Source organism: Phascolarctos cinereus, unplaced genomic scaffold (assembly GCF_003287225.1).
Source record: "Phascolarctos cinereus isolate Bilbo 61053 unplaced genomic scaffold, phaCin_HiC Scaffold_7;HRSCAF=346, whole genome shotgun sequence".
Classification (NCBI taxonomy): Eukaryota; Metazoa; Chordata; class Mammalia; order Diprotodontia; family Phascolarctidae; genus Phascolarctos; species Phascolarctos cinereus.
The window spans coordinates 92,846,972-92,864,690 of NW_027556180.1; the positions used below are offsets into that span (position 1 = coordinate 92,846,972).

The 17,719-nt window shown below is 38.9% G+C and overlaps 1 protein-coding gene across 1 annotated transcript in view; it reads left to right on the forward strand.

The window, feature by feature from the left end:
• Nucleotides 1–17,719, forward strand: part of ELF1 (E74 like ETS transcription factor 1) — a 92,736-nt gene that overhangs the window by 59,611 nt on the left and 15,406 nt on the right. The window contains 3 exon segments of the mRNA XM_078147631.1: nucleotides 9,047–9,221; nucleotides 9,471–9,578; nucleotides 10,500–10,664. Coding sequence (XP_078003757.1) covers nucleotides 9,047–9,221; nucleotides 9,471–9,578; nucleotides 10,500–10,664 — 448 coding nt within the window.

Genomic DNA, 17,719 nt, shown 5'->3' on the forward strand with positions numbered 1-17,719 from the left:
TGTTCTTGGAGGCAATAGGGAGCCAATAGAGTTTATTGAGTAGGGGCTGACATGATCAGACTTGTACTTTAAGAAAATCACTTTAGTAGCTAAAATGAAGGGTGACTTGAGGCAGGCTACTGCAGTAGTCCAGGCTTGAGCTTATACGAGAGTAGAGAGGCAGGGTCAGAGGAGAGAAGGGAGTTATTTGAGAGATGGTGAAATTGACAGGCTCCAGCTTGGATATGGGGGGTGAGAGATAATGAGGATTTCAGGATGACTCCTGTGTTGCAAGCCTGAGGAACTGAGAGCAGTGTTGTCTTCTACGGAAAGTAATAGGGAAGATAGGGGGAAGGAGGGTTTGGGTGGGTGGGGGGGGAAGAAAATGAGTTCAGTTTTGGACATATTAAGTTTAAGATGTCTACTGAACATGTAGTTTGAGACGTCTGAAAGGCAGTTGGAGATATAATATTAGAGGTTGCAGAGAGTTGGAGGCAGGAAAGGTAGATTTGAGAATCATTGGCATAGAGATGGTAATTAAATCCTTGGGAGCTGATGAGATCACACAGTGAAATTCTATGGAGGAAGTAGAGAGCACGCGATAGGACTTTGAGGAAACCTGTGGTTAGAGGGCATGATCTAGATGAGGATCCTATGAAAGAGACAGAAGGAGTGGGCAGATAGATAGAAGGAAAACCAGGAGAGAAGAGAGTTAAGGAAGAAAGGGTGAAAACTGTCAGAAGCTACAATGAGGTTAAGGAGGATGAAGAATATTTGCTGCACTCAGGAAAGCACTTTTGAATCAGGTGAGGAAATCATCTTATGGTTGGCGAAAAAAAATTTTTTTTAGTTAAGTTACCAGCCATGTTTTATTTATACTAACTCACTCTGTGAGTAGCAAATAAGGTGACAGCCTGCGTTGGTAGAGGGAACTTCCTATACCAGTGAAATCACAGGTCTAGACCCTGTCCTTATGTGGAAAACAGTTCCTTTGTGTGTCAGCCAAGAAGATACACTGTCTTCAGGCTTCTTTCTTGTCCTGAGCTGAGGAAACAGATAGTGCCATTAGCCATCAATGGGACAGCTATTTTCTTGACAGTAAGCAAAAGCAGAAGTGATAAGAATCAGGAAAATCTGTGATAGGACCTTTAAGTTGTTACTTAAAGGAGAAAAGAGCTTGTCCATGTCTTTGTTATTCTAGGCCTAAGAAAGCATTTGCATGGAGCTATGTAACTTTCAAAAAAAGTTTTTCTTTTTTAAAAAATTTTATTAATTTATTTTGATTTATCAACAATCACTTCCATATGCTTTTGAGTTGAAAATTTTTCTGCCCCCCCCACCTGCCCCAAGACGGCGCACAATCTGATGTAGGCTTTACATTTATATCCCCATTAAACATATTTTCACATTAATGAAGTTGTAAGTAAAAACTAAAACCAATAGGAGGAGCCATCAGAAAGATGAAACAAAACTCAGCAGAAGGTAAAAATAAGTGATAGCGATTCAACTTCCATAGTTCTTTCTTTGGATGTGGACAGCATTTTCCATCCTGAGGCCTCTGGAGATGTCTTAGATCCTCATAATGCTGAGAAGGGTTCAGTTTAACATTCTTAGTCATTGCATAACGTGGCTCTTATTGTGTACAAAGTCCTCTTGGTTCTGCTCACTCAAAAAACTTTTTTTAATAGTCTTTACAATAAATTCAGTAAGTCAGCCAGTAAACATTAAGTGCCTGTCATGTGCCAGGTACACTGCTGAACACTGGGCTACAAAAAGGAGCAAAAGATAGTCCCTGCCCTCAAGGAGCTCACAATCTAAAATTCAGTCCAGGGTTATTTTTATCATTTTCAGGTACTTTATAGTGAGAGAACTCTACAAGAAAATTTTCCACTCTCAAATTTATAAAATAAGATATTAATAATTAAAGAGGCTGCATGGTGTGATGAGTATAGGTCAGGCCTTGGAACCAGGAAAACCTGGGTTCAAGTCCTTACCATAAGACCATGGGCAAATCACTTAGTCTCTTAGTGCCCCAGGAAACTCTTATCTGTAGGTTTCTGAAGAGTTCTTTATCTAAACCAGTGGAGGGGTGGACTGACTTTCCATGCTCTGATAAGTCACACAAGTGGCCTGCCTTAGGTGCCTCAAAAAATCACATTGATATTGCACCCTGTGACTTACAAGGCATTTTTATTTTGATAGCCCTGTGATAGGTGAGGCAAATGTTATCATTCCCATTTTACAGATGAAGAAGTTGAAACTGGTATGGGGTTGAGCCAAATCTTGAACTCGAGTTTCCCACTCTAAGCCTAGTATTCTTTGCTTATATGTTGTGGTGTATGATACTTTAAAAATTCTTTTTAGTTATGAGATTTACAGGTTTCTTTGAGTTTCTGATCATTTCGGGTACAGGCCATGTTTCAATTTAAAATGGCCTCCAGAGCAGTAGTTGGAACGTTTATCTTTCCCCAAATTTGTTAAAATACACTAAATATTATAGAAGAGATTCTAGTTTTGGGATCTTGTTACATGAAAGTGGCCTTCTTTCTAGTTTATTGTATATATACACATTTGGAAATTAACTGAATTTAGGCAAGAGTAATCATTTCTGTATCTGTAGGTTCAGGTACTGGATAGTTGCTGGCAATTCTGGTTCATGGTCGCAGGACAAATACTGGAATACTTATCTTTACTTCCCTGAAATCTCAGAAGGGGATGCACAGGAAGAAAAAGGAAAGGAATGAGTGACTCAGATAAGGGCAATTTTAGTTATCCTGTCCCTAGATGGACCTCTGTTACAATAGGACAAAACTGATGATGGAAGCCTCAAAGAGAAGGGGCCCTGGGAAAGATGGGATAGAAAGAGGAGACTCATTTTGTTCTTTTCTTTCTTCTACCTAGGCCAGAAAAGATAAGATAGCAAGACAGCTTTTTCATAAATATTCTTAGATTGTAATGATAGCTCACCTCAAACCTAAGTGCAAAATCTGGTCTTGTCAGTACTATGCATGCTAATTTAAAGAGCCTAAATTTTGTTGGAATTGTAAATAATGATGAAGAGGGTATGATGAGCTTTCCTGCCTCTTAACCACTTTTCTGACAAAAAGAATGAATAATTGAATGCATGCTATAAGGTTAAAAAGCATTTCTATTTTCTTATTTTTAAAGAAGAAAACTACCTTTTTACCAGGGAGACACTATAATATAGTGTGAAGAGCCTTGGACTGGGATAATTTCTAGGTTTGAGCTGTGGATCTGAATTCTCTTCTGTGCAATAAAAGAAGTTAATTAATGTCATAGACTAGAAATCGGCATCTTTAACTTTTCTTCCTTGCTACTTGTTAATGACAGCCAAGTATAAACTGCACTCAAATGTAACTCTCAGTAGAATTCACAGAACTGCACAATCTCATAGCTGGAGGGACTTTGGAGGCCTTTGTGCCAACCCTGAATAAGAATTTCTTTTATGATATACCTAACAATTCTAGCTAACTTTGCCTGCCTAATCCAGCCTTTGCTTCAAGACTTCTGCCATCTCCAGAGGCTGGGTGTTTGATTTTTTCATAGTGTTTTTAAGAAGTTTTTCTTTAGTCGAGTCAAAACTCACACTGTATCATCCAGCTCTCATTCCCTCTTGGGCCAAGCAGGCCAAGTTGGATTCTCCAGATGAAAAGCCTTGAAGTTGTTGAAGACAGCTAATAAATCCCAATTCATCTTAAATAGATAATCCCCTTTCTGATGTGCCATGATCTCAAGGCTCTTTACCATCTTGGGGGTCCTCCATTTTAACAAGTGTCTTTCCTCAGATGTGGCATTCAGAGCAGAACACAGTATTTCAAATGTGACCGGATTAAGCCTGGGTACTCTCCAATAATACTAGTAGCTGGACTGTCTCTGTCTGTCTGTCTGTCTGTCTGTCTCTCCCCCCCCCCCCAGTGAGGCAGTTGGGGTTAAATGACTTGCCCAGGGTCACACAGCTAGTGTCAACTGTCTGGTCTAAGACTGGATTGGAACTCAGGTCCTCCTGACTTCAGGGCTCGTACTCTAGCCATTGTGCCACCTAACTGCCCCTAGCTAATTCTTTTTAGCATTGTGTCATTGCCATATTCAATAAGAAGTTCATCATTGCCTTTACCCAAGTCATGGTTAAAAAAAAGGACTGAACAGCAAAATTCTAGGGATAGATTCCTGGGGATCTTCCACATGACCATTCAGTGCAATGAGCCATTAATATTATTATCTCTTCTACTAACTCCACACGATACCATACCTTTGTCCCTTCAGTTAGGTCCCAGTTTATCTAACTGTACAAATCTTTTATTCTTGTCTGAAAGAATAGCATGAAGAAATTAGGAAGAAACTTTCTAGGACACAACTGAGGTCAAATGTATTGCTAAAACTCAGGTAAATTATAGCATTCTCTTGTTTTACTTGACTAGCAATTTTATAAAAAATGAAATGAAGTTAAATTTGTCACTGTTCTTGAAGTCATATTGGCTCTTTGTATTTATTGCTTCCTTTTTAAAATGTTTGTTAACTGTTTCTTTGACTATATATCATAACATTTCTTTCTAGGAATTAGTCATGTTCACAGGCCTTTTTTAAGGCTTCTTTTTTTCTCATTTAAAAAACAAAACCCAAAAAACCCAGAGATATTGTTTTTTATCTAACCCTGTGGTATCTACCTGTTTTATTCTTCATATTCTTTAAAGATCACTGGTGGTACTTCAGCAGTTCTGCCTTCTAATTCTTTTAGTATCTTGGGATGTTTGGTGATTTAAGCTTTCCCAAGTACTCTTATCTTCCTACTTATCTTGAGTTTCACTGCCATGTGAGGCATTTGCTTGGTCTACTCTGATACAAGAGTTATTCTCTACCAAAAAAACCAAACAAAACAACAAAAGCAAAATAAGATTTGGGTAGTTTTGTATTCTCTCTTAGATCTGTTATCATCCCATCTACCTCCAATTTAAGACCTTATCTATTTTTCTAGTCCTTTTCTTTTTCCCACAAAAGAGGCACCTTGATAGAAGTGGATTATTAGCACTAGCTTTGTAACTCTGGTTGAGTCACTTAACTCCTCAGTGCCTCAAGCATCTTCACCAGGTTATTGATGAGTTGCTGATCTGCATCAGTGGAAGGAGTTTCCACACTGGGAGTTCCCTAGACTGCTTCAGTAACAAGTCTGGAGGAAGTTCTGTCTGGTTGTCTCTATCGTGACTTTCCACCCTTAACTCATTCTTAATTTTAGCTGTCTACACTATGCCATACCTTTGTAATCTTTCTGCATTGCCTTCCCCTGATTCCTTCTTTTATGTGTATCTTTTAAAAGTCTAAATTGGCCAGTCAATAGCTTATGTATTCATATAGGTCTCTTGACGTTCAAGCTTCCTCTTGGAGTATTTTTTTGAACTGTTTCTTTGTGTCTTCAGAATTTCATTACTGAGCTCTTCTTGTCCCTTCTGTGTTCATGTCTTCTGAAGCCTTTGGAATCTCTTCTCCCAATGTCTAGGATACACCTAACTTAGCATTCCTGCTTATCTCATTGCAAATTCTAAGAATCTTCTCTTCCTCCCAAGGTTCATCTGTATTGGTGAGGATCAATTCTAGAATATAACTTCCCTTCCGTACTTCCTTTAGTTTTTGAAGGATGAAAATTTAATTAAGGCAAGCCAAGATAATATTAGCTGCTCACCTTTTGGTAGATAAGAAGAGAACTCCAGAAGATGTCTGGATAATTGATGCCCTCTATCATTGCTTCTCCTATTGCGGTTAACAATAAGACCTACTTCTTAGGATCAAATGGGATATTGTGTGCTTTGCAAACATTTAAGGGCTCCATAATATTTAGTAGTTTTTATTATTACTGTCATTTTTATATTCCACTATATCATGACCCTGTGTCAGGCTTGTGACATGTTTCTTAAACTCATCTATTTCCTCATTCTTTTCAGGTGCTCTTATAGTATCCTTTGATGGCAACATAGTTTATATGTCTGCCTCAGTTAATCTTTACACACAAGCTATCCATCACCCTTGCCACCTTCTCAGCTCTCACCGAAATGTCCCCTTCTTGCCAATATACCTCTCCTTCCCTTTTGCATTTTCCAAGAGAAAACCAATCTCTCATACAGATACCTGCTGGAAGGAGCCCAGAGTGTCAGCCCTATTCCAACCCTCAGGTCTGCAACCTCTCCCCTCGCTTGGATGGGGCAGATATGGCTGCTTACATTGTTTCAATGAACAGGGAATTAACCAACTAAATCCTTCAAGCAATGTGGAGGACCACCAGGCTACCACTGCTCTTTTTAAGGACCACCAGACTGTACCATCTTCCTTGCCCTTTCCAGACTCCTGAAAATTACCCATCTGCCCTCCTGTTGTGTCCTCCAAACAGCTTCCTCCAGATTACTGGTTCTTTACCCTGCAACTGGATGCTAAGGACCATGGGTTTGCTCTGGGTCTGAACCCTATTGAACTTTCCTGTGGATCAGTAGATAAACCTTCCTATATTGTGTTGTCACCCTAAATAGATTGTGAACTTCTTGAAAGAGCAGGGATTATCTCAGTTGTCTGTTTATATCCCCAGACCTTTAGTGCCATGCTTGGTACATGCTTGACACATTTTGGCTATTTAATAAATGCTTTTTCACTCACTCATACCTCTCTCTTTTCTCCTCCCTCCCCCATATCTTCCTCTGTCCCTGTTCCTAGAATTCCTTACTTGAATGGAAGTAGATTAAAATTGCTTTAAAATGTACAGTGCTATTCTGCCTTACCCCACCTTTATGTATTTTGTTATTTTTAAATAAGGTATATCCTTTCAGAGCCATGTTCAAGTATACCTGGAAGGTCAATTTTTTTTCCTTGCATTAGTATTTCTAATTCATCCATCTTATTTGCTTACAAACATGGAAGATGGTGAGCTTCATTTCTGACTTCTTTCTTGAATGTTGAATCTTTGGAATTTCTAGCATGCTTTGTATTTTCTTCTTTCTGTTATTTCATATTGTATCTACCTTGAAACATACATGTGAACAGTCTTCTCCCTTTCTATTTGACAAAACTTTAGGTAAATACATTTTCATAGAATTAAGAACTAGAAGGTGCTAGTTCTCTCACTGCTCCCTCCTGAACCTTCTTAAGCACCCTTTCCTTCCCTGGTTGCACTTTTATTCATTCTCCGATTCATTGATTGGGGTGAGGGAGTTGGAATAATTTTGCTCCCCATAGCCACTTCTAAGGTCACCACTAGCACCCTTCCTCAGTAATCTTTCCTCCTTTGAGGTTCACTAAATCTGTATCTATTGTTCAATCAAGATTCTGGCAGTTATTGTTTACCCTCCTCCAGCACATTCTCCTTCCTTCAGTGAGTCCAGTGCTGGGCTTAAGTCCTTCACACCTGCTGTTACACTAGGGGGCTTAAATACTCATATTGGTATCCTCTCAAACACCCTTATTTCTTCTTTTTTATTATTATTTCTTTTTTTTGCCTTTTGGTGAGGCAATCAGGGTTAAGTGTCTTACCTAGGGTCACATAGCTAGTAAGTGTTAATGGTTTGAGGCCAGATTTGAACTCCTCCTGACTTCAAGGCCATAGCTCTATCCACTGTACCACCTAGCTGCCCTAATAAATGTTCCTCACCTTACTCATTTCACATGACTCTACCTTTCTACCCCACCTTAGCCATACACAAAGACTTGCCCTTCATCTTGCCATCACCCACAAATGCAACACTTCCATGTTCACATTAACTCTGGAATTCTGTTATCTGATCACAGTCTATTGTTTGACCTCCATGCTGGGCCTTCTTCTCTTTTCATCAGCTCTCATCAGTTATCATCTCTATGTGGATGATTCTTAGATCTGTTTGTCCAGCCTGAACTTCTCTTCTGACCTCCATTCTGACATCTTCAAATGCCTTTTGGATGTCTCAAACTAGATCATTTGCAGACATCTTGTGCTTAACCAATCCAAAATAGAGTTCATTATCTTTTCCCTCAAACCTTCTTTTCCTCTAAACTTCCCTGTTCTTGGCCAAGGGTACTGCCATTCTCTCAGGCTCACAACCTGGTTACCATTTGTGACTCCTCACCTTCTCTCACCCCCTGTATCTGGTTTGTGGCCAAGTCTTGTTGATTTTACCTTTCAAACATTTTTCATATAAGCTTCCTTCTCTCCTCTTGATATTCCCATCCCCGTAATACAGGCCCTAACTACCTCATGCCTGGACTATTACACTAGCCTGCTGTTAGTCTCCCAGACATAAGCCTTTCGCTATTGTAGCTCCTCTATTCAGCTGCCAAACTGGTCTTCCTAAAGCTTAGGTCTGACTCCTCCCTTCAATAAATTCCAGTGGGCCCCTATCACCTCCGGAATCAAATACGAAATCCTCTGTTTCAAACCCCTTCGTAGTCTGACCTTTCCCCTTTCCAGTCTTCTTATACTTTACATTCCTCCCTACTCTTTCCCTCTCCGCCCCCAACACTTACTCTTAGATCCAGTGATTCCTACCTCCTTTTTGTTCCTCAAACAAGACATTCCATGTCTCAACCTGGGGGCATTTTCCCTGCCTGTCCCCATGCCTGGAATACAATTGTTCACATGCCTGGAATGTTCTCTCTCCTCATTTCCACCTCCTGGCTTCCTTAAAGTCTCAGCTTCATCTCACCTTCTATAGGAAACCTTTTCTGATCTCCCTTAATTCTAGTGCCTTCCCTTTGTTGATTTTTTCCATTTTATCCTGTGTGTAGTGTATCTGTAGCTGTTTGGATGTTGACTCTCCCATTAGATGGTGAGCTCTTTGGGAGCAGGGACTGTCTTGCTTTTCTTTGTACACTCCATCCCCTGTGCTTAGTACAGTTCTGCCTGGCACACAGTAGGCACTCAGTAAGGGTTTATTGACTGATTTACTAGAAGGGAGTGTTGTTAGAATAGTGTGTAGGCTGATAACATTAGAACTAAATTGATCTTTGCTTTTAAAGTGTTCTTTTAACTTTTATTTAGCAAAATTAGAATTAATCATTGTTAATTCTTTTCTAAAAGGATTATTCTTTTCTGTTTTAGCTTGGTGATCCTGCCATTTTCCCAGCTGTTATTGTGGAACATGTTCCTGGTGCAGATATCCTCAATGGGTATGCTGGTCTAGCCTGTGTGGATGAGCCTAGTGATATGATTACTGAGAGTTCACTGGATGTTGCTGAGGAAGAAATTATTGATGATGATGATATCACTCTTACCGGTGAGTGACTGTAATGTCTGCAACCTTGTGGTTTTGGAAGGGTGGGTTCCATGATTGTGATTTGTGATCAGAATAGCTTGGAGACCGCTAGGGTAGATGTATAATTCCAACATAAGGCTTAAGTTAAAGAAGAGTAAAATATATTCCTTTATGGAAATAAGACATATGAGAAATAAGCATCCTATAAAATTTTATAGGGTAAGAATGATCTGAAGCCAGTTTTACCTAACTTCTTTATCTGTCTTGTAGTTGAAGCCTCCTGCCATAATGGAGATGAAACTATTGAAACGATTGAAGCTGCTGAGGCCCTCCTCAATATGGACTCCCCAGGCCCAATGCTGGATGAAAAAAGAATGTGTAAGTTTTTCAAATAATTCATATAAGAGTTTGTGTATTCTTAGTAAAAAGTATTTGTCTGTAGCAGAATTTTAAGTTACTTGAGTGAATTAACTGTATCCTTCTCATCTAGCATGATGTCTTCCCTACACATATCATGTGCTAGATAAATATCTGTTTTATTTCTAAATAAAAGCAGAAATATTCACTCTTTTTTTTTTGTTAATTGCTTATTCCTGCTTCTCTTTCTCCTCTAAATATCCTGTCTTTGGTGACACTTCCTAGAACAATACAGTGTTAATTGTGGTACCCCTCTTAACATATATTAAATTTATCTAGGACAGTGTTTTGCATGTATAGTGTTTGTTTTTTGTTGAGAAAGGTTTATCGTAATTTTTGAAATGAAGTCTCCAATATAAAAATGATACAAAATTCTTATTTTAGCTGAATTTTTTAAAATACAGGTTTATATGGACATAATTCTTGAAGGTTTGGTAGTAATTTTTATAAACAGCTAACACTATATAGGTAATATTCCATATATGAGAATATATCCAAATTCTGCTTATAACATTCTGTTTTAACTTTATTGCATCATTTTTGCCATGCTTTATTATGTACTTAAGGCATTCCTGCAAGGATGTTAGTGAAGTTTGGAAAGTTAAGTTGGTAATTAGTTTTTTTTTCCCCACTCCAGTTAGTTTTTCCTATGGAAATAAAAATTATTGGCCTTTCTTTCTTTTCTTTTCTTTTTTTTTTTTTTTGGCAATTGGGGTTAAGTGACTTGCCCCCAGGGTCACTCACCTAGTAAGTGTTGTTTGGTCTGAGACCGCATTTGAACTCAGGTCCTCTTGACTTCTGGGTCAGTGCTCTATCCACTGTTACCTAGCTGCCTCTGGCCTTTATTTTCATTAGAGGTAATTATAACTTTGTTTCCCTTAGCTAATATATTTGCTTCATCTGAGGATGAGATTGTCGTTGCACCCATTACCCATGTCTCTGTCACCTTGGATGGGATTCCTGAAGTGATGGAAGCACATCAGATTCCAGATACCTATGTGGAATCCCCAGAAGCTACAATACCAGAACAACCTAAGAGAAAGAAAGGTGAGGTTCAATCATTTTGACAGCTTGTTTTTGTTGTGGCGTTATATACTTCATTACTTCACTTTAAATTCTTCCTTACATTAGCTCAGAAGTCAGGTTCCAGAAACTAAAAGAAATGTGAATTTTTTTTTCCTTTTATTCATTAGTCTTGTGCTGGTACCAACATGTTAGGGTAACTCAATCCCTGTTTGAGTTAGTAATCCAGCAATATCACTTCTTGGCTTTGGAGTCTTCTCTTAGAGAAGCTGTGGACAGTTAGTCATTGTCTTTGGCTTTCTTTGTTGGAAATGGCCTTATATAAGTTTTTGATTCCAATGATTTTCATTCTTAATTTCTTGAGCTTTTCTCTTTGGAGAACAATTATCAGACTTGGTAATGCATTTTAATGTAAAATATTTTTAAGGTTTCTTTTATTCTTAAGAGTATCTAATTGTTGAATTGAGCCTTATAATCACATCATTTCAAGCTTTGTGCTGATGGTGCATCTTAATTTTAAAGACAAATTACAACAAAATGCTTCTCAGTAATTGAAAAAAAATTAGATCAAAGTTTTAATGGAAGAATTATAACTAATCTGTTGTTTACCATATGGAAAATTAGAGAATTTTTACACTCAGTGGACCTGCTGCAGCCGTTGCCTTTTGCTAGTTGAGGCATGCTGTTAAATAAGATTTTGAATGTCAACAGCAACTTTTTTTCAGAGCACACCACAGGTTAAAGTTATACCAAGCTACTGAGTAGGCTTTTCCCATAATTTATTAAGTCACACTAAAATCTTATGGAGGTAGAGATGACTACCTTCATTAAAAAAAGTTGTACCCGACCAATTGAATGTCAAACTTAATCAAATCTTTTAAAAGAAGAAGAAAAGTATGTTAGTTTTGGGTGGAATTATGAACCAAAACACAGGAACCATAAGCATACTGGTATAAACATAAACCTACTTAATCTACATAAAGAGAAACTGAAAGATATATGGTGCATTTTTTTTAAAGCATATCTTATAAGAGACATCTCCTTTTTGTAATACATAAGGCAGCATTACAAGGCTTGTTCATTGTTAGCCTTTTCTGTGATAATGCTATCAAGTTTGCCTTTCTTAATGCTAGCAAAGATTATTTTTAAATAGTTCCTGTGGTTTTCATACTATTCCATTATTACATCCTCTCCCTTAGATGATGCCTTTTATTTTATTGGCATCCATGTAAGAGAATCCTAGAGGTTGACCAGTGTTTCATCAAAATATTCCACTCAGATTAGGTCCATTCTGCCGCTTGTCTCCTTTTTCAACTTTGTTGCACCCATACTTCTGAGCAAAATGTTTTCTTGCTCAGTAACATGCTCCCCCCACCCCTGTCTTTCTTCTTTATCTCTCTAGTGTTGGCTGTTTTAAAATCTCCTAAAACTGAGATATAACAGATTTTCATTTGTTCTGTAAGCCAACTTAAAAAAAAAAGCAGTGGTTGGAGGGATACCTGCTAAATTCCCTTATATATCTGCCTCTCCTCCATGTTTCATAAAAATCAAAGGAAAAATAATATGACTTTAATAAAAGTGAGTTTTGGTGATGGCTGGGAAGGTGGGACCCTTCTCCATAAGGGTTGATGATGGTTGGGCTCAAACACACTGGTAATCTGGGAGGTAATCTGGGCTCTTGGACTCCGATTTCAGAGCTGTCTTAGAGTCCAGGGGGAAAGTGATTGTAGAGTTGATGGCATTGGTTTGATTCTCTTGGCACGTGCAGTACACCTCTTGTTGATCCTTCAAGATGTCTTTGCTGCTTCAGCTAGGTTGGCTTGCCTGTCATACTTCTGGTAATTGGCTTTCAGTTGGGGGTTGTGGGGATCGAGTACCTTTTCTCTACAGTTTACTCCCCCAAATGATGGCTGCAAGGTTGCTATATTGGGAGAAAGACTAGTGGTCTGGGGACACTACTCTTCCTGGGCTCTTGGAGTTCTTTCTAGGGGTATCTGCCCATTGGTGATAATTGTTGGTGGAGTAATAGTGTGCCCCTTCTTCATAAGTCTTGACTCCCTAGATGAAGGCTGGAAGCAGGGACTGGTGGTGATGGTGGGGAAGGGTGTTGTGGGACTGCATTCCCTAGTATTATTGAGTCCTGGGATGCTGCCACCAGGATATGAAGGGAGGTGGAAGCTGAGGTAGTGATGGTAGTATGATCCACTGGGCACATTCTTTTTCCCTTACCTCCCTCTGACAAAGCCCATAGTGTTAGAGGCAAGAGGTGATCCCAAGTCTTCCTGATTCCAAGCCTAGCACTCAATCAACTACATCATGCTTACCAGGAAACAAATATTGGAATTAACTGATTCAAACTATCATAGTGACAATGGAAATGTTGCCTTCTTACTCTCATTAATAACTGCTGTTATCTTTAATATTATCAAATGATTGTCACATCTAATTGTTGATCTCTAGAATGATAGAGGCAACACACTTCCTCCACAACAACTTAGAAAACGTGCCAGACTAAATTCTGATTAGGAAAGCCAAGAAAAAGTCAGGCAATCATTTTTTCCAACTCAGGGCAGCTTAGGAAGATAGAGAGGTCCGCTGGGCTGGGTGTTGGCCAGCAGTGTAGTATGGTAGCAGCAACAATGGTGGCAACAATAGTAAGACAGGAGCAAACATTATAGATAGAGATCGAGATCGAGATCTCAGGGAACCCCTGAACTAGTAAACAAGTACGATCTGCACTCATCACCTACTTTTCGGTCACCGATCCAGCACAGAGAGGGCTGCAGGGTCCTAGCCGAGTACTGAGCACAAAACAAGTTCCAATAATGTAGCTATGTGGCTTTGAATCCAGGAGCAGAGCAGTGACTCAGTTCCAACTTTTGGCCCAGCACCAAGGCTGTACTGGAATAACCAAGGGCAAGAGACCAAAGGGGAGCCAGCAGTTCAGTTGCTCTTAACCTGCAGAACCTCCCACTGGGCTAATAGTGACTGAGTCCAGCAACTTTCTGCTGAAACTCAACCACATAAAGCCAGCAAACCTAGGCCTGGGTCAGGACCTGGGGATCACACCACTTTGGAAGGAACAAAAATTTCTAGGCCTCCAGACTGAGTTGTGAAAGTAGCAGAAACTTAGACTAGACAACCCTCTTCAACCCCTATCTCTGCACCCCTCAGTAGTAAATAGAGCCCATCTAAATACAAAGTCCAAAGTCAAGAAGTGCGCTGTGAGGATGAGCAAACAAACCAAAAAAACTCTGAATATAAAGAGTTACTATGGTGGTAGAGGAAGCTCAAAACACAAACCTAGAAAAAGAGAATGACTCCAGAACATCTATAAATAAAGCCTCAAAGAAAAATGCAGATTTAGTAAAGCCTAATAGGAATTCTAATTCAAGAACTAAAGCAAGAGATTAAAAAAAAGAGAGCCAAAAAATGATTTTAAAAACAAGTAAAAGTGATGAGGGAAAAAAAGAAAGAAAAAAAAGACTAGAGAAAAAGAAAATATTAAATGTCTGATAGAATGATGAAAGTATCAGTCTTTGTATAATCTTTGAAACCACACACACACACACACACACACACACACACACACACACCCACACCATCTAGCTTCTTAAATAACATCTTCAGGATTATTTAAGCTGTTCTCTTTAAATTATGAGGGTACACAGAGATATGTACCTAATATATCTTTTTTGCCTTGTTTACTTAGTGATGTTTAAATGTTTAAGTTAATCCTTAGTTGCATTGCTGTGAAACTTTGCCATATTTCTGTCCAATTTACTGTGCAACCGCTTCACTGGGGCATCTAAGGAAAAGTGAAGAGATAAGAAGGAACTTCTCAGATGGAGTCTGGTAGATGATTTAGGGAGGAAAGGCAATCTCTGTTCTCTATTCCAGGAAGTAGTCAGCCAGATTCCTCACTAGGCAGGAGGCTTATGTCCCAGAACTAGAGAAGTTGGCTCACAAGGTTATCCTAGGTCCCTGGAGGAGCAAAATGAGCTATGGAGTTTTTCTTCCACCTGAGCTCTTGGTAGCTCTCTTGAGGTTCCCTGAAAAAGATGCTCTGATCTCTGGCAGGATGGGAAGAATTCAAGCAGAAGTTGGAGGATCATTTCTCAGGGGTATTGTAGAAGGAACTCGCCCTTCAGGTAGTAGTTGAGCTAGGTGATCTCCCTTCCAATTAGGAATTCTGTAATTTTAGGTAAAATTGTGAAGTGGGTAAAGCATATCTTTGACTCTGACTTAATGATGTGTATTCAAGGAATATCCTCTGAAGGCTAATTAATGTCCCTTGAGTGCTGTCTGGAATTAGGGTAGGTGACATGATGTGGACATTTAGATTTTGCCTCAGGAGTGGCTAGTTGAGGCTTAATATTTATTTAGCAATATAGTTCATTTTCTATTTACTTACTAAAATACTTTATTAAAGTAAATCTGAATATTTAATTTGTTCATTATAATTACTATATAGTGCCGAAGAGAAAATGAATAGCAAGATTTAAAGAAATAAAATATCCAGAGTATACAGTATGTCTGCCATTAGACCCAGCTGTTAACACTTGTAACCAATCTTAGCTTTTCTGCCTATTCTTATGGAACTTCTACTTTCTTTCACCTACAGTGCTGTTAGACTTTAAAAAGGCTGGCCTAGCCCTTATAGTTTTGCCACTTAGACATTAAAAGGCCCTTATGCATTTCCTTTTTCTGCCTGAATTGAATCCTTTGCTCACACATCCTGACCATGCTCAGCTTTTACTAATGAGTTTCTCTGTTATTCTCTGTTGTATTCTTGCCAGATCATAAAGGCATTGAAAAATGAGGAGATGTTTGGTTATGTTCCATTGCATATAGACTTCATTACTTTTTTGTCTTCTAGTCAGCACAGAATTTGCCTGGCCCCTCTCCTCTCCTGGGCATCCTTACTCCTGGAGGCCTTCTCTTGGAAGGTTAGACCTGGTAAATGAGCAGCTTGCCCTGGACACTTTGAGTTCTCTGAGTCCTTTGTTGTTACACTTGATATTCTGTTGAAACACCTTTTGTCTTTAAAGAGAGTCAGTCGATTTTTCATAATTTCCTTGCACTGTTTGAGTATAGCATCATTGAAAGCCCCAGTGAAACAGTGGGTTCTTCACAGTCCTCTCACTGCCCTTTTATGAATCTTTTCCTACCCTCTGGTGCTCCTCAGTCTTCCCTAGTACTCCATGCCCTAAAATTACTGCTCCCTCCTGGAATTCCTATTTCTTTTTTGGGGGAAGTTCTCAGCTAGGTATTATAATTTGATTAACTCAATTAACACCAGTGTTTGAATCATTATTTTCTTTCTTTCTTCCCACCATCTACCCAAGGAGAAAATAAACAAAGTCAAACTCTGCTGAGTGGTTGCGTTTTTGTATTGTAGTCTATGTTGTTCAGTTGTTTTTCACTCGTGTCAGACTGACTCTTCATGACTTTCATTTTTGTTGTTGTTGAGTCATTTTCAGTCATGTCCAACTCTTTGTGACCCCATTTGTGGCTTTCTTGGCAAAGATACTGGAGTGGTTTGCCATTTCCTTCTCCAGCTCATTTTACAGATGAAGAAACTGAGGCAAGGGGTTAAGTGACTTGCCCAGGGTTCACACAGCTACTGAGTGTCTTGAGGCCAGATGTGAACTCAGGAAGTCATCTTCCTGACCCAAGGCCCAGTGCTCTATTCACTGGGCTACCTAGCTTCCCCACCATAGAATTTAGAGTTGGAAAGAATTGGCAATGACTAAGTGAATGTACAAATCATTTTATTTTTATGTATCCTCCCCTTAGTAAATACCAGCCTTAGGTTCCTCACTTTTAAAGTAAAAGAGCTGCCCTAGTTGGCCTCTGAAATCTTTTCGGCTCTAAACCTATGATCATATAGGATGTGGTGAAATTTTATGATTCAGCTGGAGTAAATAAATACTCTAAGGCAGAATTTGAACTGAGGCCCTCAGTATTTTTTTTTAATAATTTATTTATTTTTAGTTTTCAACATTCATTTCCATAAGATTTTGAGTTTTAAATTTTTTTCCACCCTCTCTTCTCCCCACTCCCCAAGACGGCATGCAATCTGATGTAGGCTCTACATGTACATTCATATTAAACATTTTCACATTAGTCATGATGTAAAGAAGAATTAGAACTAATGGGCGGAACCATGAGAAAGAAGAAACAAAACAACAGAAGAAAAGGAGAGAGCAAATAGTATGCTTTCATCTGCATTCAGACTCCAAAGTTTTTTCTCTGGATGTGGATAGCATTTTCCATCATGAGTCTTTTGGAGTTGTCTTAGATCCTTGCATTGCTGAGAAGAGCTAAGTCTATCAAAGTCAGTCATTGTACAACGTGGCTGTTACCGTGTACAGTGTTCTTTTGGTTCTGCTTATTTCACTCAGCATCGGTTCATATAAGTCTTTCCAGGTTTTTCTGAAGTCTGCCTGTTCATCATTTATTAGTATTCTTTCTTTTTTTTTTTAAAATTTGATTTGATTTAATTTTTTTATTAATTTATTTTTAGTTTTCAACAATCACTTCCATATACTTTTGAGTTTAAATTTTTCTCCCCCTCTCTCCCTACCTCTCTCCCCAAGACAGCATGCAATCTGATAAAGTCTCTACATATACATTCCTGTTAAACGTATTTTCAAATTAGTCATGTTTTAAGGAAGAATTAGAACCAATAGGAGGAACCACAAGAAAGAGGAAACAAAACAAAACAGAAGGAAAAAAAAGAGCAGATTACCTGAGGTGGAGCTACATTTTTTGAAAGAGGAGGTAGTATTTGTTTACCCCTTGGTGAGGCTATCATCCAGATATTTAAATATTCTCAGAGCCTAGTGTCTACCAGAGAACAAAGAGGTGGGAGACAGTATTTGCTGAAAAACCTGAGAGAGATCATTTCCTGGAGCACCTTAGAAAAAAAAGGATCTGGGATTCTTCAGAAAGAGCCACAGAGATATTTCCTGTCCTGCTTATTTCCTTCATCTACCCTTCCCCCCACCCAGCTGATCCCAGAAAAACTTTTGTTATCCTGGTTTCTACAGCCCATCTGCTCCTTTCCCCCTGGC